Source organism: Mesocricetus auratus, unplaced genomic scaffold (genome assembly GCF_017639785.1).
Source record: "Mesocricetus auratus isolate SY011 unplaced genomic scaffold, BCM_Maur_2.0 Super-Scaffold_2245, whole genome shotgun sequence".
NCBI lineage: Eukaryota > Metazoa > Chordata > Mammalia > Rodentia > Cricetidae > Mesocricetus > Mesocricetus auratus.
In genome coordinates, this window is record NW_024429180.1 from 35,149,237 (window position 1) to 35,175,255 (window position 26,019).

General features: G+C 40.4%; 1 protein-coding gene across 3 annotated transcripts in view; it reads left to right on the forward strand.

The window, feature by feature from the left end:
• Window positions 1-26,019, forward strand: part of Diaph3 (diaphanous related formin 3) — a 433,102-nt gene that overhangs the window by 295,951 nt on the left and 111,132 nt on the right. For all 3 annotated transcript variants that reach the window (XM_040754912.1, XM_040754964.1, XM_040755016.1), the window contains one exon: window positions 25,547-25,642. In XM_040754912.1, coding sequence (XP_040610846.1) covers window positions 25,547-25,642 — 96 coding nt within the window. The remainder of the gene's footprint in view (window positions 1-25,546; window positions 25,643-26,019) is intronic.

Here is a 26,019-nt window from a genome sequence, read left to right on the forward strand (position 1 = left end):
ACATATTGTTTCCACGTAGCTGTGTAAGGTTCACATACCATTCTCTGCTCCTTCCAACAAGCTCCAGAAAAACAAAAATGGCAAGATTAGCCATCTTCAGAAGCAATTAGCCATGTTCAGCACAAGATATCCTGAAACTGATTTTCCTTTCGTCTTCACTCCCCATTCTCATTTCCTTTCTCCTCCGACCTACCAGCTCTGTTCTCTCCTGTCAGTCTCCCCAGGCCCCTCTGTTACTCCCCTCCTTAGGACTCACTCATACTAATAGGTTTACCACCTTCTGTGAAATGAATGAGATGAAACCACTTCTACACCCAGGAATGTTTCTGCTACCTTTTTCCTTAGATGTGTAAGTGTGTAAAGTGCTTGGGAAAGGGAAAGCTAATGCTAAATAATATTAACGTCCAAATTCTTCAGGTGTCAGACCTGAAGACGACTGATCCTGTATCCCACAAAATGCTCATGCTCGTGCTGCTGAGATCCATTTGGTTAGAGGCATGCTGCTCTGGTTACAATGGGTGTGCTTTGTTGTACGGCATGCCTATACTTTTGCTCCTTTCCTACATTTCACTTTGCTCTAAAACGTCGCACATTGTGAGACATCCTTGGCTGCAGAGGTATCATATATGGGACTATGGATTTGATTGCAGTTTGTTTCTCTTGAGCTGTTTATATCATGTACTTGACTATGAAAATTACTACTTCTAGGTTTATTTCTGGTTTCTTCTTGTCATAATTACCCTTTTCCCCCTGCAGTGGGGCTTTAAATTTAGGGCATCTTGTATGCCGGATAAACACTCTACCTGAGTTGCCTTCTCTCCCTCCCCCTATCCTCTGTTTTACTTCATGTATATGAATGTTTTTTTCTGCATGTATGTAAGTACAATCTTTGCATGCTTGATGCCTGCAGAAGCAGAAGATGCTAGAAGAGGATGCTGGATCCCATAGAACTGGAGTTACAGATTGTTTTGAACCACCACGTCATCTGCAAGAGAAACAAGTGCTTGCTTTTTCCCCCTTTTATTGAAAACAGGTTTTTCTCCTACATATATATCCCCTCCCTCTACTCTTCCAAGTTTTTCCCCATCCCCACCCGTAGTCCAGATTCTTTCCCTTTCTTTAAAAAGAATTTTCTTTCGGCTGCCAGTTCACAAAAGACACACACAGAGACTTATTATTTATTATGAAAGTTCGACCTTAGCTTAGACTTGTCCCACCAGCTCTTAACTTAAACTAACCCATTTATATTAATCTATCTTTTGCCTTGTGGGGTGGCTTTTTACCTCTCTTCCATCGTGCATCCCCTGTTTCCTTTCCTCTGAGCTGTCCTGTGCCTAGATTCATCTCCTCTCCTCCTCTTCTAAGTAAGTCCTAACTAATCTCTTCCTCCCTAGCTCTTAGTCATTCAGCTATTTATTGAACCTACCAGAAGGTGCCTTGGCAAAGATACATCGTCACAGTGTACAAAACAAATTATTCCACAGCACCTTTCTAACTCACATTAGAAAATAAGCAGACTTCTGAGGGCTAATAATAAGATACAAGAAAAACTAACAGGGTGGAGATGGACAAGACAAACAGAAGGAAAAGCTCTCGGGGGAAGGCACAAGAATCAGAGACCCACTTCTTTGCACACCCGGAGAGCCCATAAAGACACTGACCTAGGCATCATAATATGGTGGTCCAGGCCCTGTGAGAGTTCATGTGAGCTTTGATCAGTGTTGAGTTAGAGGACCTTGTTTTCTTAGTCTCCTCCATGTCCTCAGGTTCTTACATTCCTCTTCACAGTTCCCTCAGCCCTGAGGGAAGAGATTTAGTAAATAATTCTACTTAGGGCTGAAATTTTCTGAGGTCTTTCATGGTCTGCATAATGTCTGGGTGGCTGCTGTGCCATCTCTAAATCTCTCCTTATTTTGTTTTATTTTTAAATTTGGCATGGGGTCTCAATAAGTTGATGATTGGGTAAAAATTTTACTGACAAAAATAGTTAGGAAAAACTGAATCTTTAAGCATATTTCTGAGCAAGCAAACTGTATCTTCTAAACTGTGTTGGTCTGAAGGATGAACTGTGTGATTGACCTTCTGAGAGTCTCAGAAGGTCCAGGACTGACTTTCATGGTGGCCCAGGGCTAGCACTGTAAGTATCATCTTACCATCAGCATCTCTGATTGGTGCCATTTGTATATCTTAAGAGATGAAAAGACCAGTGTGTCAGAAAGCCAGACATACAACCAATACAACTAATACAACCTTTAGTTTTCCTAACAGGCCATCTCTTCTCTCTCCATATTTTGGGTAATGCTGACTTCAGGACTTCCATTCGCTGGGCTGGGATTTGCCCATGAAAATCGAAAGCCATTATCTCAAAAAGTGAAAAAGAAAAAAAAAAGGCACAGTGGTATTTGGCTCTTGATGCCAAACAAATATACTACAGGGCAAATATGGAAAATTAAGCAGAAAAATTGAATATTTATATGTTACTTATAATGGTATGAATTGGCATTAGGGTATAGATGAAATTAGACATTATTTTGTAATAGGATTTTGAAATATTGTTTCCTAGATGGTTTCCTCTCTCAGACATCCAATGTTCTTCAAGGAAATTAGAAGCAACATAATGCTAACAGAGTTAATATTGAGGGCAGCCTTAATACAGACTAGAATGCCCGGAGGCAGGGGCAATATGACAGAGTAGTGTACTAACAAAATAGATGACTAACTGCTGGTGGAGGTCATTGCCTAAACGAAGTGAATTGTCCCAATACTGCTTCCAATAATAATTATCATTAATGGGTAGAAGTGACAGTAATTTTACTCCAATATACTTCTCTGCATGCTTATTTTTAAACTCTTAGTGCTATTCAGGAAGAAACTCTTACAAAGCAGAAGCATTTTTGTGGCATTAGCACTGAATCAGAGGTTCCATCAGTAACAGTCAAGAGCTCAGTATGAAGCATCTCTGCTTTAGGAAGCCGCATAGATTCCCTCCACCTTCGTGCCCACTCTTTTCTGACTGGCAATTAGTGGGAAGATGCTAAGTGGGTGACAGTTCCTCCCTTTAACTTAGCTGCAAAGTTGGTAGCAGGAGGAGTACTTGGGGAACAAAAAGGCTTAGTTTCATTCACAGGCCAAGAACTAAGAAAACTTCAGCTTCCTACAACATTCCAGGTCTTGTCTGAGAAGTAGTGATGACAGGTCTGCTGCTGCATCTCAGTTAGGATCTCTGGCCTTTTGCTGTTAAAAGTCATCTTTGTCCTCCATTATTATTTTAATGTTTGCTCCCGGCCAATGCTGTTAGTGCTCCTGCAGTTAAGTAACAGTGCCTTTTGATGGTAGTCGGTATTTTGAGAACATTGGGTAGTTTCATTAGATAAATGTTAACTCTGAAACGTTTTACAAAGGCCCCAAGTCTGTCATACTGTGACTGTTGGTTGTATTCTTTCTTTCCAGCTTAGTGAACGAAAATGTGGTTTATAATCATTGGCATTGCCTTTCTCTCATGCTTAACCAAGTACCCTGACTCTGCTGTCCTTTCCCCAGGAGAGAGATTTTCCAAGGAATGCTAATGGAACTTGATCTAAAGAACATGGCATTTGGGTTTTGCGATGTCCTACAGTATTCTGCTTTAACACACTAAAGTGTCCTACACTGCAACCTGAGGACAATGAGTAAAGTTTCTGTGTGTTCCATTGAAGGCACTGTGGGGATTTGGCAACTGTGAAGAAGAATCTAAGAGATATCAAGCTTCGTTGAGAGTTGCTAATTCATTTGGTAGGAGAGTGTGGCAGAGTCTTTGAATCTTTTCTCTCCTGTATGAGAAAACTCCCTTTTTTATGTTTAGCATTGTCCTCCCCTAAAGCCTGCACTCTGACATAGCAGAAATAGAACACTGACTCAACTTCGTTCATCAGCTCCTATAGGACTAGGTGAGAAGAGAGGGGATTGAGATCTCTTAGAGGTGTTTCCATTCCTGGAGTTAAAGGAATGCCTGGAGACGTAGTATGATGAGGAATCAATTGACTGGAACAAAATAAGTTTTAAGAACTTGTTTTCCTCCTAAAAAGTTACCAGGGCCTCACTACTTAGAGGCACTCCTGTTTAAAATTCATAATCTGCTTCTTTATATGGAAAGTGGAAGCATCCACTGTTTCTCAATAGATCCCATAAAGACAAAGCTTTTGTTGAGCATCAGTGTCTTAGGAGGCCTTTTAATGTCTGCTACCTCTAATGTGGTATGTTTACATAGTAGGTGTTCAGTAGGCATTTCTAAAATATGTAGATAATGCATGTTTAAGGGGCAAGAGTTCCTCATTTCTATGTGTCCTATTTATGCTGCCCTGCTGGAAAGTAAATTAGTCCAGTCATAAGACGAGATGTGACATGTTGTCAAGATTGTTTTACATGTTTGTATATTGAAACAAATTGGAATTTTATAGTCGTGACAGCTATCTCAGGAGTACACAGATATAACCATTTATATAAAATCTAGCTTAACTCCTAAGCCACTGAGTACTCCTCACCGAGAGAGAGAGAGAGAGAGAGAGAGAGAGAGAGAGAGAGAGAGAGAGAGAGAGAGAGAGAGTGTGTGTCTTTGTCTGTGTCTGTGTCTGTGTTCAGTAATTCCGGTATAAAGTTAAGTTATTCCCTCCCTCTGTTATAGAGTCCCCAGGTTTGCAAGCCATCTTGAGTCCTCTTCTTGGTTCTATTCTGTCTGGATCTAAAACAGCATCCCTACATTTAGATACACTTTCCCTTATCTGGGTTTGATAAAGATGATGAAAGCGTTTGCCTTGAATGTCAAAGAGATCTGCTGGTTTTCTCTTATGTCTTCACTCTGCTGTTGATGATGAACTCAAACGATGCTTGGGTAGAGCTATGGGAAAAGATGAGATATACTGGAAGTCAACTAGGGCCTGCTCCCCTGTGACCCCTTCCTGGGGGAATAATCCCAGGACAAGCAGGGCAGGGTCTGAGTTTCTGTAAATGCATGACTCTGCAACAGAAGTCCAGATGGAAGAGAGGTTGTAGTTCTAGAAGGAGGGACACCAGCTTAGAAGTTCTTGCTGTATTGCACCAGTTAAATGCAGAAGACCTGAACTAAGGGATGATGGAGATAGGAATCTGAGCTAAGAAGACAAGATAGATTCACAAGAAAGGCTGGAGAAACCATGAATAGAACCTTGGAATTCACTGAATGTGGAGAGACAGAGACAGCACTTTCAAGACTGTGGATGCTGCTTGCGTTTGGAACACATCAGTTTCTTTTCTCCAGTTTTAGATTGTTTTAATCTCAGAGATGAATTTGCCTGGCTGGACCTGGTAGAGATATGACACAAGTGCACAATAAATGTTACTTATTTCACTGAAAAATGCAAAGAATAACTCCCTTGTTATGAAAGACTCGTCATTTTTGTAGTAAAAACCAAGAACCACTGAAAACAAACAGTGGCTATTCGCTTATGTGGTAGCTTGGGGGTACTCCACTCCTGTTAAATCTGAGTGAGACTCTGGGTTCAGTGGCAATAAAAGAGGGACTATATCTTATCACCTCTTCAGACAGCAAGTCAACCCCATCCTTTCTCATTCAGCTACAATTAGCCCAAATACTCAGTTCCAAAACTGAGAATACCATTGTTGAAGTTTGCCTACTGTTTGGATTCCTGGCATACATGGTAATGTTGTAGTTAGTAATTAGTCATTTCTTGGAGTATTTTTTAAGTACTAATTATACCTTATCTAGCATTCTGAAAGACTTTCCCAACCAAGACTCCCTTGTGATTTGTTCTCACAATTAACTTTCTGACCTAAAAAATTATAATAATGAGCACCAGAATACCTCCTTCATTAATGAAATTATTATTGTATTAGTAGAAAAAGTCCTTCCTATCAAAACTTTACTTGAGCAAATGTTTATTTAGTACATATTATATCATGCTGGTATCCAGTGCCCTGGGAATACAGCAGAAAATAAAGTAGCACACACCCCTGTCTATGTGGCCTTGGATTCACCCTGGAGACAGACAGCATGTGAGATAAATATATAGTGTTAGAAGTCTACACATTCTAAGTAGAACAAAATTAAGTAGGAATAGAGGCATAGGATGTATGAAAAGACAAAACAATTAAGGTGTGTGTGTGTGTGTGTGTGCGCGCACGCATGCCCATGTGTGTTTTCATTTACCAATATTCTAAGCGCTGTAGACAAGGTTGCTGTTATCTCTGAATGCAAGTGTGATCATGTAATGTTGCTACTTTAGCTTAGAGGTCAGGTAACTATTTTTCAGTCCCTTCTCTCCTAGTATCTGGATGACAGCCAGCCACTGACCTTCCCAGAGCACAGTTTTCTTCTGCCAAATAAGATTCCATATGTTTTGGGGAGAAAATATTAGGGATTTTCTGGTTTTTTTTTATTAATTCTTAGATTATTTAACTTTTTGCACATGTTACTCCCAGCTCCCTCTTCTTCCCCTCCATCCCCACCCCCCAGTCCTCCCAGCCCCCTTACTCCATCTGCCCTCAGCTCCCCAGGGAGGGTAAGGCCTTCCATGATGGATTTTCAGAGTCTGTCACATCATTCCAGGCAGGGCCCAGGCCCTCCCCTATGTGTCCAGGCTGAGAGAGCACCTCTTCATGTGGATTGGGCTCCCAAAGTCCATCGTATGCCAGGGATGAATACTGATCCACTATCTGAGGTCCCACAGATTGTTGAGGTCTCCTCTCTGACACCCAGCCTCAGGGGGGGGTCTGGATCACTCCCATGCTGGCCTCTCAGTTACCAGTCTGGGGTCCACGTGTTCCCCCTTGTTCAGATCAGCTGCGTCTCTGGGTTTCACAGCTGGGTCTTGATTCCTTTGCTTGTCACTCCTCTTTGCAACTGGGTTCCAGGGAGTTCAGCTCGGTGTCCAGCTGTGGGTGCTTGCCTCTGCTTCCATCAGGGTTCTAAGATGCCATATAAGGTAGTCATCAATCTCTTTATCAAGGGAGGGCATTTAAGGTAGCCTTAATGTTGATTGGTGTCATTCTTGTAGATCTTTGAAAAATCTCATTAGTGCCAGATCTCTTCTTGAGCCCACAATGGCTCCCTCTATTATGGTATCTCCCATCCTGTTCTCCTCTATTCTTATCCTGACTCAACCTTCCTTCTCCCCTGTGTCCTCCTCTTCTCCTTTCTTTCTCCCTTCTCCCTCTTTCCTCCCCTCCCCCATGCTCCCAATCCCCTCAGGAGATCTAGTCCCATTCCCATTCTCTGGGTTACCAAGCATGTCTCTCTTAGGGTCCTCCCTGTTTTCCAGACTCTCCGGAGGTGGGATTTGTAGGCTGGCAATTCCCTGCTCCATGTCTAAAATTCATATATGAGTGAGTACATACCATGTTTGTCTTTTTGTAACTGGGTTACCTCACTTAGGATGGTTTCTTCTAGTGCCATCCATTTACCTGTAAATTTCAAGATTCCATTTTTTTCTCCACTAAGTAGTACTCCATTGTGTAAATAATGACATCTGTAGTCTCTAAATTCCTTTTTAGATGAAATTCTAGTATGTTTTAGCCTGAACAACTAAATTTTGCTTAGCTCCAGACTCATTCTGTGACCCTCTTCTCCAGTACAATGTAAGTTTCATTATCTGTCATCTCACTCATTGGCAGTTAGTATGAATGTTTCTCATAACGAGTAGGTTTTGTTTCTATTACACATTTGTAGTTAGCAATTTACAATGCTTTTCATGCACAATGGCTGTTTGGTGGTGGTGGTGGTCATGGTGGAGGTGATGGTAGCATGCATGTATATGTGTACAGAGGCCAAAGAACAAGTTTTGCTGTGGTCCTATTAGGCAAGATTGACTAATCAACATTCCCCGGGCATCCTCATGGCTACTTCCTCTGCGCTGGATTTCAAGCTTGCATGTCTACTGCACCAAGTTTGTTTTACGTGGGTTCTGAGGGTCTAATTAGTATCCTTGCTCTTTCAATGCAAGCACTTTAACCACTGAGCTATTTTTCAAAAACCTCCCCCCCACACACAAACACACAGTTGAAGAAAAATACATATGCAGAAATGTATGTAAAGAAAAGTTTTCATTAATGAGCAAATACTCATGTTGACTATTTGCTAAAGCTATGCTCTTACTTTTTTAATGAAATGTTTTTAGTATATGTGTAGACCCAGATGAAAAGATCATATATTATAGAATTGGTTGACTGTCTACAGAGGTGCAACTCCATCTTTTCTCTGACAAATGCTCAACACACTCTTTAGTCAGTATTAAGAACTGAGTCCATTAACATGTGTTAACTAGCAGCTTAATATAGTTATAATTCATATTTAATGTGCTGCATGTTCAATGTAGTGTAACTACTTAGGTTTGTCATGAAAGGTAGAATGGCCTCCTGTGATCAACAAGGTTCTGAGATGAATTTAACCTGGATAAAATCTTTATCCATAACAACTGTCAGTAGAAATGACTAGCATTTCACTAATTAGCTCACCATTTATAACCCATAAGCTCCTCACAGATGGGAAATGTTTATAAACACCCACAGATGTGTGCACAGCTGACTCTCAGTTATCCGTAGGAACAGGGGACAAAGATATTTTAGATTCATTTATAATGCACACCCATTTTAGCTAGTGACAATCTCCTTTTTCATTGGACTTTTTCGCACAAGTCAATCTAACTTCAACGTCTACTATTGATACATACTCCCTGATTAAAGTACTAATATGAGCAAATTGCTTGTAGGAAAGATGTAAGTAGAATACACAAGCTTGATAAATACATTGAAGCACAGAACATTGTTTGTTTCTATAGGTATGACTGATAACTAATTTCAGATTGTGAGACCAAAACAGAACAATTACACTAAGCTTCCTGGAAATAAAACAGGGTATCTTCAACTCAAGAGAAAAGGTTCCTTTGTTAATCAGTTCATTTCAGACCATTTGGATTTGTTATTTTAAGAGTTTTTTGTGGTGCTGAGGATCAAATATAGCCTCTGCATGCTAAGCAAGGGTTCTACTCCTTGGCTTAACCCCAGCCCTGCTTTTCACAAGTCTTTGATCATAATGCCATCCCATCTACTGTCTCTTGATGCATGAAGATGAAGAAATGTAGTCACATAGTGCACACAAAGTTGTTTCTTTCCCTTGTTTCATTTGGCCATAAGAGTCCATGTAAAACTTCAGTTTCTTGGCAGTTTTAAAGGCAAGATTTAGTGGTGTCAACAGAGAGCCAGAAACTATGAAGTAACTGAGAGCCAGTCATTTTCAGAGTAAACTATGAAAAATACTATGTTGCTGCCTGATGACAAAATGCATGCTTTCTTCCCTATGGAAGCATTCATTAGTGGACTCAAGTTATTTCCCAGAATTTCCTTAATTAGGAAATTTTATTTTAGGTTATTGGAAAGGAAAACTTTCCTGAATAGCATGTTACATATGTTCCAGAATATTTAGGAAAACACTCCTTAGTAGGTGATCTAAATCACTGTCAAATCTGATATGACTGGAGCTATCTAACTTTTTTGAGAAAAGGGCATTTTCAGTTGTTTTTCCGTGCTTGGCAGGAATTTGTAATTACTAACTGGCTATACAGGAATCCTACTGACTATCCCTCTAGTTAGAACAGACTTGGATCTCAGTACTTAGAAGTATGTAGAACTTTCTCGATGTATTCACCTTCAGCTGCTGCTGAAAATCATGAATAGCCTTGTGGCTTAAAAAGTGATGCCTGCCATCACTGAAGTGAGAGAGGTAGTGGCTGAATGAAATTATAAACACAGGTTTGTACATATTGTTAGGTACATCTATAGAACAGAATTCACATTGCCTTATCTGGTGTGTGGTGGAGTAGAGGCAAGTGTAGCCAACCCATTCAAGTTCACACAGGATACTTGAGTTTAATCACAGAATATCCTGTGTTCTAGCAAACCCTCTAGTCTGAAAAGTATGCTTAAGGGGCCTCCTGTGAGATCGGAGCTAGATTTTGTGATGGTGGTAAGAACTTGAGAGAAGTCGTAAGTATAGGGAGCCAAGGAAGTGATTAAATCATTCCAATAGAAATAAGGAATGATATCAGAACTGGGGCACAGCGCGGAAACTCGTGCTTGAAAGTAGTGGCCATAGAAGTAGTAATGGAACCAAGGGGGTCTTGCCATGCAAAAGGCTGTGCTGCCAGTGACTACAAAGCAGTCTGGTGTCATAACGCTCAAGAACCATTGCAGGGAGGAAGAAGTCAGCATGTCCATTGAAAGGGAATTCAGACAAGGTGACAGCTGAACTCATCTGTAAGAAGATTGAATCAAATTCCACAGTCTGTTTTGACCCTGAGGGATGGCAGTTGTACATCCAAATGTCATGTGTTTCAAAGGAGACTGTGTTTACATAGTGGAAAGAGGTATTGTTGACATAATTACAAACATGACCAGTAAAAAAGCAAGGGTGCCCCTGTCTTTCACCTGTTAGATTATCAGCACATGAAGACTGGGAAAATTTGCAATGTTTAGCGGAGGGTGGCAATAGGTGTCACCTGTACATTTCCAGCGAGAGCCCATATTAAACTGAGATGAAGGAAATGTATGTGGACAAAGTTGAGATCTTATTGAGGTTCTAATGTTGGAAGGATAACATCAGGAGCCTTAGTTATCGTCTAGTGATAATAAAGAATGATAATGATGAGGAGTTTTCTAGCCTTGGGTCTTTAACCTAGCTGTGGAATTTACCAGTGGTAGGGCCATAGGGGGTCTTACCATGCAGAAGGCTGTGTCAACTGACTACAAAATCTGGCTAATTAATGTGCAAGGTGGTGGTAGGGTTAGAACTTTATTATGATGGTCTAGCTGATCTGAGAATAGCAGCCTCTTATTAATGAGCCATCTTGCCCAGATGGGGATAGTTTATATGGATGGGTGACCACACACTGGTAGGTGCCTTCCTACAGGTGTAGGTTTATGGCTAAAGACACATGAGTGATCCTAATCAACTCTTTACAGTATCTCAGTTCTCAAGTCAAAGCAATGATCTGGTCAGGCTGTGGGAAGGCAGCTGCAGAATCAGCACCTAGTAATAATAAGAGAAAACACACATGGCCTGTAGTTGGACTTTCCTTTGGGCCACCAACTCATAAATAACAACACAAACACTTATTATTGATTATGAAAGCTTACTCTTGGGCTTTTTCCCAACCAGCTCTTAGAACTTTAATTAACCTCTTCTGCCACAAGACTCAGTTACCTCCCCTGTGTACCACATGAATCTTTAAATTCATCCCGATTCATCTCTCTGCCTGGAAGTCCCACATGTTCTCTCCTGCCTGGTTATTGGCCTTTTGGCTGTTTACTAAACCAATCACAATAACACATCTTCAGGCGGTGTAAACAAATATTCTGCAACAATGGCCTATTGTGAAAGATCAGGGTCTCTTGAGGCTCATTAGCAATTCAAGGTAGGAAGCCCCTGCTAGTGCGACTGAGTCTAAACACTGTATCTAAGCACTGCTCCTCAGGAGAAATGGCTCTGTCTTTTCTGTGAGGAAGGAACCATTTCTAAGGGTCTTGTATCTCTTTATTTTGGCAGGTCCTTGCAATAGCAATAGCCATTTGGCTCCCAGTGAATTAAGTTGTCTTTGTCTCTTGCGTGGTTAAGGTTCCAGTGATGAGAACTACTGTGGCTTTGTACTTTCCCCTAGCACTTTGAAGTATAAATCAACAAAGCTAAGAATCTGAACACTCGTCAATTATGACTTAACACCTCTAGACTAAGAAGCTAGAGTGGAGGGGATGAACTCTAGAATCAGAAAGGGCTTCGTTCACATCCTGACTGCTCAGCAGCTGTAGGTCTTTGGATATATCACCTCCTCTTCTCCATCTTCGCAGACTTTCCAAGTGGCTGTGATGACTTTGCGGAAGGTGGATTGAGGGAAAGCCTCCACACACAACTAGCACATAAGACGTTCAATCGAAGTAGTTGTTATTAGTATATCTGAATTCATATTTAGACTTCAAACTGTTTATCTGAAATCTTCATTGTTATTTCCTACACACTGTTGTTCTCAGGTTAGCTAATACCAGCTTTCATTTGGGGTTCTCTATATTTATTTTGCCAATATTTTGTAGCAGTGGTTGGTATGAGAATTCCTCGTTGTTCTCTTGAGAGAATTGAGTACATTTTTGCCTCCAGATTTTTTCCTTTCATTTGCAATTGCTAATGAGTTCACTGAAAGTTCATTTGTCTCCCATTTTCATTTTTGTTATTCTGTGGCTGCTGAAGCATGTCAGTTCCCCAGCACTACGACTTTCTACTCAGTCACATTTGCCTTAATATCCTTTCTTCTTTCCTTTCAAAAATATATTGTTGTTACTGCAATTAAGAATTTTAAAACTGTCTCTACTTCCTAATACTAATGCATTTTTCTCTGCATCAGACTGTGGAAGGCATGGAGAAGGAGCACCATATTTTTATATAATAAAACCATACACCTTCTTAGAAACAAAGCAAAAGAGAGTGAGTGTTTACAGCACTTTGATCAAAAAGTCATACTAGCAATAAGACTAGAATTCATAAATTCCTTTGTTTAGGTAAGGTTGACAATAGTAAAACACATTTAACCAAGAGCATTCTGAAAAATCCAAACTGCCAATCTATAAGCCTTTTCTGTTTGCCATGGTATTTGTGGGGTTCAGTGTTTTAAAGCACAAATAAAACATAAACCAGGAACTTAAATGCAAATGAGGATGTGGCATGATGACCCAGAAACCATCACCTCGCAGCCACAGCTGTGATTTGAGTCCCTCTTGCCACTGTACTACACAGGAGGCTAGCTATCATTCTGCTTCCTTCATGTACAGGTAATGACTAATTGTGGATGAAAATCACTCTCAGATGCTAAGTCACAAAAACAGCATCTCAGGGCTGGTGCAGTGCCTAACACTTAGTACTTAGCACTTTATTTGTAGAACTGAATTAAACTACAGACTTCATAGTTTTATATTTCCCACTCCTTCATGAACAACACAGTATGAATATTCTGCCAGCACCTCAGAATCAATTCATTTAAAACCTAAGTTATCATGTTCCACATAAAACCTGATTTTCATGTTCTCATTTTGGGTTAATGATACCACCATTTTCCCAGTCACCCAAGCTTGACACCTTCACACCATGCCAGCTTTAATCACAGTGAAGTACAGTTTTGATTATTTCACACCTTTCAAAAATATTCCGTGGCAGTTCTTCAGCCTTGAATGCAAGCTCCACAGCCCGCCTTCCTGACCTTATTTTCCCCTTCCTCCAGTGCAGGCCATCTGGTGCTGTCAGAGCATGACTGTCAGGGACCCTCTGGGCCTCAGGCGTGTCTCAAGCACCACCCGCTGGCTCCTCAAAGCCTCGTGTCCATTTATCTCAGCTTCTCCTGGAAGAAAACTACTCATGTGAAATTACTGATAGCATTTCCTAGATCCTGTCTCCTTTTTTTCTTATTTTTGATGTTGAATTGACCATTTTTATCACCTGAAATCTCTTTGTTCTTTGTCTAAGAACTTTATATGGGAAAAAAATATGAAGAGTTTTTTTCTAATTCTTCACTAATACAAATGATATTAAAACAAATCCAAAATATATCCTAATATACTTTCAAAGTGAAGTAAATGTTTGCCAAGCTTAAGCTTGTCAAACTTGCTTCTAGGAGTAAGTGACACTCTTGGTGACAAATGATGCTTCTACTCAGAGGTGGTGGGCACACTGTCTTTAACCTCTTCCTCTCGGGGCTTACTCCAGTTTTAAGAGTGAGGTTCATGAGAACACACTATGTGTGAGTCATACCTTGTTAAATATCATCATTTTACATCTACATGTGTGTTTATATAGCTAAGCTATTTTATTCTCCAACGTTCTGTGCTTCAGCAATAGAAGGCATCTGCTCAGTACTATAAACCCTACATCACACGCATGATCTGCTCAGGGAACTTACTTACTGTGGAATCAGTGATAGTTTCTAAGTTTTGCTTTCTTTGCTGATCAGTACAGAGGATCACAATAAATATGCTCAGCAGATCTGCACACTAAAAAACAGAATATATTAGTAATTTTAAATACACAAAATAATCATTCCTCAGTAGAAAATGTGTTGGCACCTGTCTTTATCACCCTGTGATAATTATCAAGATAGAAGTAAAGAATGGCATTTTGTCAAATGACAGAGCTATAAGTGGTCAGAGAAAGGTCTGTGTTCAATATCTTCAATGATATTATAGTAACTGTCCTCCTCTGTCACTAGCTGTGCTTTAGCAGGGCCCCACCAACAGGTTAAATATATTTAATACTCATATATCCACATATTCTAGAACATGGGCATCATAGTTTAGTCTCCTGCATATAAACTTTAGGATTGCTGCAAGCCACCTACAATTGTAAACAATATAATATACATTATTTAACATAAACCTTTGTATATGTGTGAATTATATATGTAGGTTAACTTTTTTAAAAACCTTTTTCATATGGTACCCAGTTACTGCTTCTAATAATCATTGTTAAATTACTTTTAAAACAGATGCATTCTTTTTTTTTTTACTAATACCAGCAGTGAGTAAAGTGACCTGCTTTTCTTCCACTTCTTTTTTTAAAAAGGGGATTTTTTTTTAAATTTTATGCGTATGGGTGTTTGACTGCATGTATGGCTGTGTGTCATATTTATGCCTGGTGTTCATGAAGGGCCAGAAGAGGCCATTGGAACTCCTGAAACTAGAGATAACAGATGGTTGTGAGCCACAATATGGGTGCTGGAAATTGATCCCCCAGTCCTCTGGAAGAACAATCAGTGCTCTTAACCACTAAGTCATCTCTACATCCTCACTTTTCCCAGCACTTTCTAATAAACGATTTGTCCTCTCCCCCAACACTGTCTAATATTGATCTGTCTTACATCTTGACTGTTACCTTTCAGATAAATGAAAATGATCTTCCACTGATTTATTTTGAATATCTTTAGTTATGTAGAAGGTGGAGGGATTCACCTCTGCATGGAGTCTTCATACAGGTTCCTCAAAGGACATGCCTTAATTCATTAACATGCGAGGTACAGAAATCAGGTGCTGTAAGTTGAAGGCCCCAGCAGATTCAGGGTCTCTGGAGCACCTGTTGCCTGGTTTACAGGCTCTGACTGTGCTCCCCTTGTGGAGGGCACAAAGGCAGCGTCTTTAGGTATGTTTTCTTGAGGCCCTCTTCCCAGGATCTGATCTCTTCTCGAAGCTTGACCTCCCTGTCCCAGCACTTTGGGGACTGGGATTTGAACCAGTGAATTCTGAGGTTTTACAAATAACTGACTATAAGTGATGGTTCATTGAATATGCTATCTGCCTGTGTACTGGCCATTTTCTTACTGAGTTTCATGTCTCTTTATGACATTCAATCCTCTGAGGTACCTCTATTTCAAATATTTTCCCAGCTTATCCTTTATTGTTCATATGCAGACTTATTATTTCTTTCAGGTTTTAGGTATTTATATGACTTTTGAGTTTTGGGGTTTTCTTTGAAGATCTTCATATTCTAGAGCTAATGAAAATGTATTTTCCCTCTTATCTCCTCTGTTTTTACAGATTAATCTTTTATAGTTGAAATGATTGGTCTACTTGAAATTTATTTTGATGTTATTAGCAAGGTGAACAGACTGCTGTCAGTATAGTAGTTACTGTATGTCTTATTACCCCTGTTGATTGAAATTCTGCTTTTAGCATGAATGGACTTTTTTGTACAGTTGACAGGAGTCACCTTGACCAATACATGTGACACGTTGTTATCCAAGGTCACTTACCCATCCTGGTATTCTAGCTCTTACAAATTTATACACTAGTTGTATGAGTGCCTTTAAATCTTGGACTATAGTATGTTTATAGTCCAAAAGTAGTCATGCTTTTATGATTTCAGTGGTGAGTCTAGTATGTAGAGAAGTAACTTTTAAAAGGAATTTTAAAGTAAGGGGTTTTTTTTAGTTTGAAAATGGGAAAGTTTTACTTTAAATATTTAGAAGGCATGTACAGTAAACAAAAAATTATAGTGACTAAAGAATCTTAAATTTGGAAAATAAAAGTAATATAACATGACTTGGTTGACTGTTCTTATATAAGTCTGTGTATGTATTTAGGTTTGGTAGAGTTTGTTTCATTTTATTTTGGCATTATAATTTATTGCATCTCTTCCCCCTTCCCTTTCCTCCTTTCATACCCAACCACATCACCCTCCTTGCTCTCTTTCAAACTAATGGCCTTTTCCATTAATAACTCTCATACATTTATTTGTTTTTTATTTGCTTATTTATTGGTTTTTCCATACAGGGTTTCTCTAGAACTCACTCTGTAGACCAGCCTGGCCTCAAACTCACAGAAATCCCTGTGCTGCTGCCTCCTGAGTGCTGAGATTAAAGACATGTGCCACCACTTTCCAACTACCTATATGTCTCTAAATATATATTCCTAAACTACAGCTTGCTCACGTCTTAAAATGTTGCTTGTATGTATGTTTTTAGGCATGACCAATTGCTAATGATATAGCATATTGGTATCTCTGGGAAAGACTATTTCTCCTGCTCTCAATGTTCCTTAGTTGTCTGGTACTTTGTGTATGATGGAGGCCTGGAAGGCTAACCCTGAACCACTTTGCCATGTCTATTTGTTGTCTTTCTTCAGGTGTCATGGTAATGAGACTTTACGTGTGTAGTTTCTGACATTATTAAGAAACATAATCTCAAGGTAAACTTTCTGATCCTCTGGCTTTTACAATCATTCCATCCCATTGTCCTCCCTTAGACTCAGACCATTTTACAATTTTTTGAGGCATTGCTTACTATATGTCTGTCTTAGGGGTTCTATTGCTGTGAAGAGACACCATGACCTTGGCAACTCTTTTTTTTATTTAAATTAGAGACTAGCTTGCTTCATATGTCAATCACAGCTCCCTCTTCCTCCCCTCCTCCCCAACCCTCTCACCAACCACCCAGCCCCCGCCCAATCCCCACTCAGTTCCCCAGGGAGGGTGAGAACCTCCATGGGGGATCTCCATAGTCTGTCATTTCATTCAGGGCAGGGCCTAGGCCCTTCCCCAAAAGTCCAGGCTTAGAGTGCATCTCTCATTGTGGGATGGGCACCCGAAGTCTATTTGTACACCAGGGATAAATACTAACCTACTACCCAAGCTCCCATAGATTGCCTAGGCCTCCTCACTGATACCCACATTCAGGGGGTATGAATCAGTCCCATGCAACTCTCATAAAGGAAAACATTTCGTTGGGACTCGCTTATATTTTCAGAGGTTTAAGTCTCTCATCATCATGGCAGGAAGCATAATGGCATACAGACAGACATGGTACTAGAGAAGGAGCTGAGTATTCTACTTCTTGATACACAGGCAGTAGGAGATTGTGCCACACCGGTTGTAGCTTAAGCATAAGGTGCCTCAAAGTCTACCCCCACAGTGACACACTTCCTCCAAGGCCACACCTCCTAATCGTGCTACTCCCTATGAGCCAAATATTAAAACCGATGAGTCTATAGGGGCCATTCCTATTCAAACCACCACACTGTATAACCCACACTGGTCTCAGATTCCTGACTCTCCTACCTCATCTTCACAGTGCTGAGATTGTGGGCAAATCATATTCCCTCCTCCTGACAGCATGATCTGCAGTATTATTGATGTCAGTATTTTGTATTACTATTTTTCCTAGGTGTCTGTATGTATCTGTAACATCCAAGAATGACTTTTTGTTACTGAAACACACAAGCAGTATGATTAGGCTATGGCATTTGACAGTAAGCCAGACAAAATGAGTTTGATCCCCTTAACCCACACAATAGAAGAGAGAACTGACTCTTGCAAGTTGTCCTCTGACCTCTATATCCATACCCACACTCATACCTTCAACTAATAAATAAAAAAAATTATTTAAAAGTACAATGTAAATGTAATCTGCAATGTTATTTACTGTTAAGTCATGAAATTTTTAAAAATGAGTTCTAGAAAAGATGTTATCCCTCACGTGGTAATTGTACACATTTCATTTATTTGTAAATTATTTTCACTTAGTTTTGCAAATATTCTTATGCATTATGTGCAGAGCAACTAAAACCACTGCCCTGTCATTAGTGTTCATGGTTTTGACTGCCAGGAGGCGGCAGCATTTTACAGATGCAGTTATAGCTGCTGCAATTCCAGTTCATGAGAAATGGAATAATAATTATGGATTATTTATATATAGAAACCTTGGAGATGTCTTCCATGCCTCATTGCACAGCGGTACATCTATGACCACTCTACCTTTGCTTCCTGGGAGACTGGGGAAGTTGATGGTTGGGGGATCTTGTTTTTAGCTTTCCCATCCTTTCTAGTTAAAGTGGACAAGGGGTGAGGAGATGGTTGAGAGTGGATTTGTTACATGACCAATCAGCTGAACAAGGATAGTCGCAGTGTTAAATGTTATAACAACTAATGTGTATCTGGCCTTACCATGTGGGAGACACTTTCTTCACACTTTATACAGGTTGACTTGATTCTGACAATAGCTTGCGAGGGAAAATTCTGTTATAGAGCCCATCTTATAATTGTGAGAAGGTATAGTGAGATGGTCAGAATGGGAACTGAAAACCAATCACAAGAATTGACTCTTTATAATGGTCCATTTCCGGGTGGGAGAGACTTTCCTTACAATTTAAAATGCTACAATTTTAGCTGCTAATTTACAACTTGTTTAAGTTAGCCAAATAATGAGTAGAGGAGAAGAAAAGTGGAAAATTTTAACCATTGTAGTTTATTTTCCCCCCCAAATCCCTTTGCTTATTGTTGATATGGTCATTTGCAGTATGAAAGAGAACTGCTTTGATGCTGCCTTTGTCCGTAAGACCCAATGAAAATTGGCTCTCTACATCCCGTGACTCGAATTTCCAGCATCACCTTTGTATTAAAACAAGTTCAGAGATTCTGTTTGAAGTTACTCCTGCCTTTTTGCTGTCTGGTTTAAGTAGTATTTTGTGCTTTGTGTCTAGATGGTTAAGGGCTAAAGTACGTATAACGAAAAGCCATATAATCCCCCTGTAACCAACTGCATAGAACAGTAATGCATGTACCCATGTTAGAATAACAACCATGTATTTTTTTCTTCTGGAAGATTGGGTTAAACTTGAGCCTATAAATTCTGTGTATTAGCAGCACACTTTTACACAGTTTTTTAAGGAGAGTGGGCTTTCCATCCCTCTATTCCCATGTCAAATGCCAGGCTTTAATCATTGTATCACTTACTTTCCCTAAAACCAGTCAGATGTTGTAAGACTTAAAGAATGTGGGTCATAAAACAATAGGAAGTTTTTTTTTTAAATGCTCCATGGCAGACACACTGCAAGCAGTGGAAAATGGCCCCTGAGAAAGAACCTACCCTGCTTCCTCTAGTCCTCTTTCCTCATGAGTTCCCTTTGTGGCTTCCCCTCTAGCTCTCCTGCACGCTCTCTCAACGGGCTCTCACTTTACCATAATATCAATAACCACTGAAGAAAAATAGCTCTTGCTAGGTTCCGCCTAGGTACCAGGCACCCTGCAGAACACTGGACATTCTTCGTCTCCTGCAGTGTTTATAATAACCCCATGAAGTGGATGCCTTTCTTCCCATTTGAGAGTTGGAGGTCAGTGGGAATGAGGAGAGGATGAAGGGAAAGTTCATTGATTTGCAGAGGACCAGTGTTCCAATCTGAAATATATACATTAAACCCCTATGAATTGCTACTCCCCTATACCTACTCTTTTCTGTGATCATGGTGTAACCTGTGTCTTTGTAGGTTAAACCCATTAGGCAGCTTCTGTGCCCTGAGTTTATAAATGTGAATACGTTAGCTATCAAGGCATCTTCAATCACTTTTTGCTAGCAATTCTCTCATGATATCTCAACCCCTCCAAACGTGAGTTCCTTTCTAGGCTCAGTTTCTTTTATTACCAAAGATGTTCCTGTTTTTGATGAATGCTATCCCTCTACATGATGAAGCCCAAGGCAGGTACCTGGAAACCGGCCTCACCTTTATTTACAGTAGCCCCTTAAATGCAGATCAAGAATATTATTCTGTCCTTCACCCCCTTTCCATGCTCTCATTGTACCACCACTAGAACGTTTTAACCCCTAAACGTGTCTCTCCCTTTTTGCCTTGCCATGAGGTGTCTGGCTCATGGTGCTTTTCTGTGTCAAAATACAACTACATGCTTTGGAGATTAACAGGACTTCATCACTCACATAAAGATAAGTTCCAGGCTCCTCAGCATGGCCTAGCCAGCTCTCAGTGAGCTGGCCCACGGTGGCCTCGTCCTCTTCACCCCTAGCCCTTGGCCCTCTGTCCTGTTCCTACCTCAGTTCTCTGGGTGGTTTGTTAGCCCCCTGAGAGCCTGGGGGTATGGCTGTGACGGTCAAAAGAAACCTCCGGCCTCCAAAAGCTCTGCTACCCTCCCCTCCGAGCCATTCTTTTAAGGTGTCCAGGAAGGCTCTAGCCATTCACCCCCTGCCACGTACGTGCTCAGTGCCCCTCCTCAAGGGTGTGCCCAGCTTTCTGACCCAGTATCCATCACACCCTGTCTTACTTTTTGTGACCTGTCTTCCTCCCCTCCACAGGTGAGCACCTTAGGCTGAAAATAAGCCTCTTCATCTTTTTCTTCTCCTCACTCTTCCATTTTCAGGAATCTAGAAAGTTCCTGGTGAATGGTTGAAGATTTGGTTCCCTATGTCCTCTCCCCACCTGTGCTTAGCTGACATGCTCCAGCCCCTTTGCCCTGTTAACTTTCAATGCAATTACAGCACAGTTTGTGGCCGTCACAAGAGCCAATGTTTATAAGATCGCCACTTTCTAAACATTCCTTGTTTCCTAACTACATTTTGCTGCTATAAGAAAATACCTTATCTATAGTAATTTGTATCCAAAAAAAGAGATACAAGGATTTGTGATTCTTGAAGATGTCTAAAATTAGAGCTTCGATGAATTCTGTTTTTGTAAAGGGCTCATTTTCCTCTCTACAAATAATACCGTGTTCCTTTGAACCTGTCTGGTGTGTGTTGAGGTGGGGTGTGACAGGCTCCTCACCATCTCTTTCTTAAGGGCACTATCCTCATCCAGTTGAGCTCCTCCTCATGATTTAATTATAACAACTCTGCCTCCTTAAGACCCAGTTGCTGTTTATATATTTGAGTGGTATGCCAGCATTCAGACCATAGTGATTCTTATTATACTGTTAATTTTTACGTTAATGTAAACAAAAAATAGTATTAAGATTTGTGTATATCTGTTGCTGGTTTTTTAAACCTCTTATAATAGATCTGTGTGAACATCCACAGTTGGTTTTACAAATGATCCGACATCAGATGTGAAGTCCTGTTTTCTTCACATAATTTGTTTCGTCCTATGTATAAGGGCTGCTCTGGGTCTAGATCCTTGGAGTCCTGGGAGTTCTCTTATCATTTGCTGTATGTCTTCTCACTTTCCCTGGGTCTCAAGTCCTGCATCTTGCCCCTGTTTGATTCCTGTTTTGTTTTTACTTTCCTCCCTTACTTTGCAAGAGCACAGTGTGTTAGTCAGCTATCTGTTGGTCTGACAAACTATCCGGGTTACAGGGGAGAATTTTTATCTTGGCATTCGGTTTTAGTGATTTTAATCCATGATCAACTGCTTCTATTGTTTCCAGGCCATGGTAAAGCATAACTTTGGGGTTATGGTGGATCAGCAATGCTTATCTCATGGTAACCAGAAACCTAGAGAAAAGGCAGCTAGTGATCAAGCAGGTAGTTGGCCCCAAGGCCCCACCCTCAAAGCAACAAGATCCCACCTACTAGGCATCTAGCACCTCTCAATAGTCCATTAAGTATCTCATCAGGGGATTGATCCATTGATGAGGTTTAAGCTTTCATAAGCCAGTCACCTCCCAGAGCCATGCCCGTCAAGCCTTTGGCACATGGCCTCTGGGGATATTTTAGATCAGAACCCTAGCACATTTCCTGTCTCCAAGAAGTCATGTCTAGGTGACTGCACATCTGAACATGGCTATTTTCTTTCCCTCCGGAGCTTCCTGGGAACAGAAGCACTGCTTCACTGGAAGTAATGTCTGAAGCTGGAACTTACTTATCTCCTGTCTTTCGGAGTTCAGTATGCTATTGAGCAGTCTGGCCCCTTCTCACTCATTTCCTTTGTAAGCTGTGTGGGTTTGTTTGTCTATTTTTAGCCTTCAGGAAGCTTTTAGGATGTTTCCCTTCTGGTTAGTGAAATCTTAAGTGTTCTGTTTTAGCTGAAGAAAATGACCTATGTGCCAAGGCCATGCTTTATGTTGATGTATCTCTGCAAATGCTACCTCTCCTGACGGTGGCACTCCTAGGTCCCTCCCACAAGCCCTTGCGGGTACTGTCTTACTCTTAGACTTTTCAGGGCCTTTCTCAGGTTCTGGCCCATACTGCCCCAAATTTATATATGTATATATAGTAAGAGAATGACTTTCAAAATAGTATCCTTTTCCATACTAGTTTGAGACCAGAATTTCCAGCTGATCGCCCCTGAAATCACTGATGACCTTTCCCACAAGGGAGGCCCATTCCCTTCCCTAACCATTTTCACTCTTCTTCCGTCCATGGGCACCAAAGGTCTCAGGAATGTCCCTCAGCAGCTCTCCCTTCTTCCCATCCTCACCTGTTGATTCTACGTTGGAATATCTCCTCCCAATCTTGCCTTTCTCCATTCCCCGCAACACTGCAATTTTCAAAATTCCATTTACAAACTATGGGAAGCAATATGTTATTCAGTTCTCCTGAGGCACTATTTCAGGTAGTTGTTTAAGAGTTCTCAAAGGAGAAAGGAGGCTGTGTTTTTTAATATAAATTGGCTTTATTTCCTAGGCTTATAGTAGAAAGATTAGACATCTTTTGACTTCATACATTTGTCTCTGTATCTACTGTTCCTTCTGGCCAGCACATTCTTCCTCTAATAGTGTTCATCCCTTTCACATTAATCTCAGTCTTGTGCTTCTGAGAACTGAAGAGACTTCTTGTTATTCCTTGGAAACCAAGTATTTTAAGTACAGATTACCATGTACCAGGTAAACACCCTCCTTACATCCTCCCATCTTCTATGTTAACTTTATTTAACAGAAATAGAGTTGACTTACACAAGAGTCTATTTACACTTCAAGTCAGAGGTTTTTAGCAAGCTTATGAAACACAATTATGTCCTTAACCAAGGCATAAGCAAATACAATGGAATAGACAACTAATTTCTATGAAATAACTGAATTTTGCTAGCTATCAAAGAAAAAAAAAGATAAAGCCGGGCAATGCTGGCATACACCTTTAATTCCACCACTTGGAAGGCAGAGGCAGATGGATCTCTGTGAGTTCATGTACAGCCAGGTCTACAGAGTGACTTCCAGGACAGGCAAGGCTACACAGAGAAACCCTGTCTGGAAAAACCAATAAGAATACAAAAGGAAGCGGCTATCCCTGTCTTCCTTGAGCTACTTGTCTCATAAAAATTAAGTCTAGGAAACAGAGCAACTTTCAAAAAGATGTGTTGTGACATGTGTCATATGCACTTAACCAACAAACATGGAATAGATAGATAGGACATGGTCTCAGTTTCTGTCTTGAAGAAGTGGTAGGAACTAGCCTGGGAAAGAAAGTGGGGTGTGTCACTTTCTAGAGAGCTGCATGTTAAAGTCATGAAACAGGGGATTCAGTCACCTCATAAGCCTAAACATGTCAGTGTCTGTCTCCGGAGACCAGCAGCCTCAGCCTAACTAGCCACAATGCACTCAGCCCCCACCACTAACTTAAAGTTAGCTGTATTCAGTTATAACTGTTCACAGTCCAGGAGCAAAACAAACACTGTTTTATATTTAATTGTCTCCTCATTTTCCTTTCCCCTAAACCAAATCATTTATTTTTCTTTTATCTGATCTTCTTTTGCAAGCAAATGTAATACAAAAGAATGTCTTCTTATTTATTTAAATGTTTATTTTTACTACCTTCGGTGTTTAATATTACATGAATTTATGTTTAGGGAAATATAGTTAAATGTGAGTAAATTTTTAAAGATTAGGTAGGTAGTCATTAAATTGTCTGAAATATTTAATGTACTTTAAAGTAGACATTGAAGTACTTTAGAATTAAATTCATGTGTAAATTGACAGCCTCCAAATACTCTGCTTCTCACCCACCGTTTCTGATAACACCTCCGAGTTTTAGTCTCTTCTAAAAATGTGCAGTAGAAGCAGATGGAAAAGCAGCTGATACATATTTACATGGATGTGTCTGTTTATAAACTGTAAACGAGTGTGGGTTTGTACTCCACCATGGGTTTGTACTCTACCACATTCACGTGATAAAGTGGAGTGGGGGGAGACCGGGGAAACACAGTGTAAAAAAAGTTCTTCAGAAAATACTTTCCTTTGTTTTAGATGTGTTCTAATACCCGGCACCCAGTTCAATAGAGAAAGCTGGCAAATACCTCTTTTGCATTGACAAATGAGTCCTTGGTGTTCCTTGAAGCAGAGATAAACCAGTAGCATCTTTAAACTTCTCTTTCCTGTTTCAGTAATATCCAACATCGTTACCTGTAAATACGTACGAATATGTTGAGATAATATGCCTTTCTAGACAGAATTGGCATTAAAGCTAAATCATTTGTTAATTATATATAGAATATAAGCTTTAATAGTATGAGGAACATGGTCCTTGAGATTTATGAGAGCCTCTCTGGGTTTTCCATCTTAACTGTAAAAGATAACGTTCATAAATACAAAAGTCTGTAGTCATGATTATGTGTCACCTCAAGTCAGAGGACAATTGTCCTGACACATACACTTTGAAGGCAAAGTTAATTTCCCCTGGTCAAAAGAACAGAATCTGAGTTCTATCTCTGCCCCTAATTAAGATATCACATCCTGATCTCCTCAGATATTAGTTTACATATCATTGGAGAGGAAACCATGCCTCAGGAAAACTGGTTCATCTGAAGGAGATGGGAAAAATAATTATTTCCCCCCCCCACGCACGCGCAATACAGCAGAAGCACATTTACGGAGGCACATGTGGAAATCTCATTTCCTACAGTATGTTTTGGCAGACACAGCTTCTGTACCACACTAGGGGCCCTGCACCACACCTGGTCACTTTTAGAAACAAGTCCGATGCTTAAACAATAACTCATTTTCAGGAGAGGAAATATGATTTATAAAACCCAGGACACCAACCTGACCGGAACCACATTCCATGTAAAGTCACTGTGCCACCGGTCCATGAAAGCAGTGCTCCCCACCACATCAGTGAAGCCCTGTCCTTTTTAGTGGACAGCAGCACAAGCACTGTGAGATGGATTTTATTAAAAGATGGTTGATTTATGACAGAGTTGGAGCCTTTCTTATTTTGAAATGCCAGGCTTAGTCCTGGGATTCTGTCCTTTTCCTCTCTACCATTTCCTTCACCAGTTTGCATGGGTGTTTTGACATTGCTTTGGTAACCCTGAGGGCTGATGGTATTCCCTGTATCTCTTTTCACAGAGGGTGATGAGACAGGAGTGATGGATAGTCTGCTGGAGGCCTTGCAGTCAGGGGCTGCCTTCCGCGACAGAAGAAAAAGGACACCAAAGCGGAAAGGTGAATTTTCTTCTTGTTTCTTTCTAGGGAAAAGTCACGGGGGAACAGTTTCTCCCCCTATTCTCTTAAAGTCACATGTCACCAATACACTGCCATGGGCCATAGTTGTCCCTAAGTTTCCTAAGTTTGCTTAATCTCTTCCAGAGACAGATGTCACATAGAGAAGCATTCCAGTTGGCTGGTGTCAGTAACACATTAACAAATCAATGCACTGAACCTAGGAAATCCTGATTAGTGTGACAGGTCTCATCTACAGAACCATATGTACATTGTCCCAATGGAGTTTGCTGTAGCACAGTTAAGCTGGAAGTAAAAGTCACAGCATTGCTGCTCCAAGTATTTCAGGGCACTGAAACATTGCATCGTCTCTAAGAATA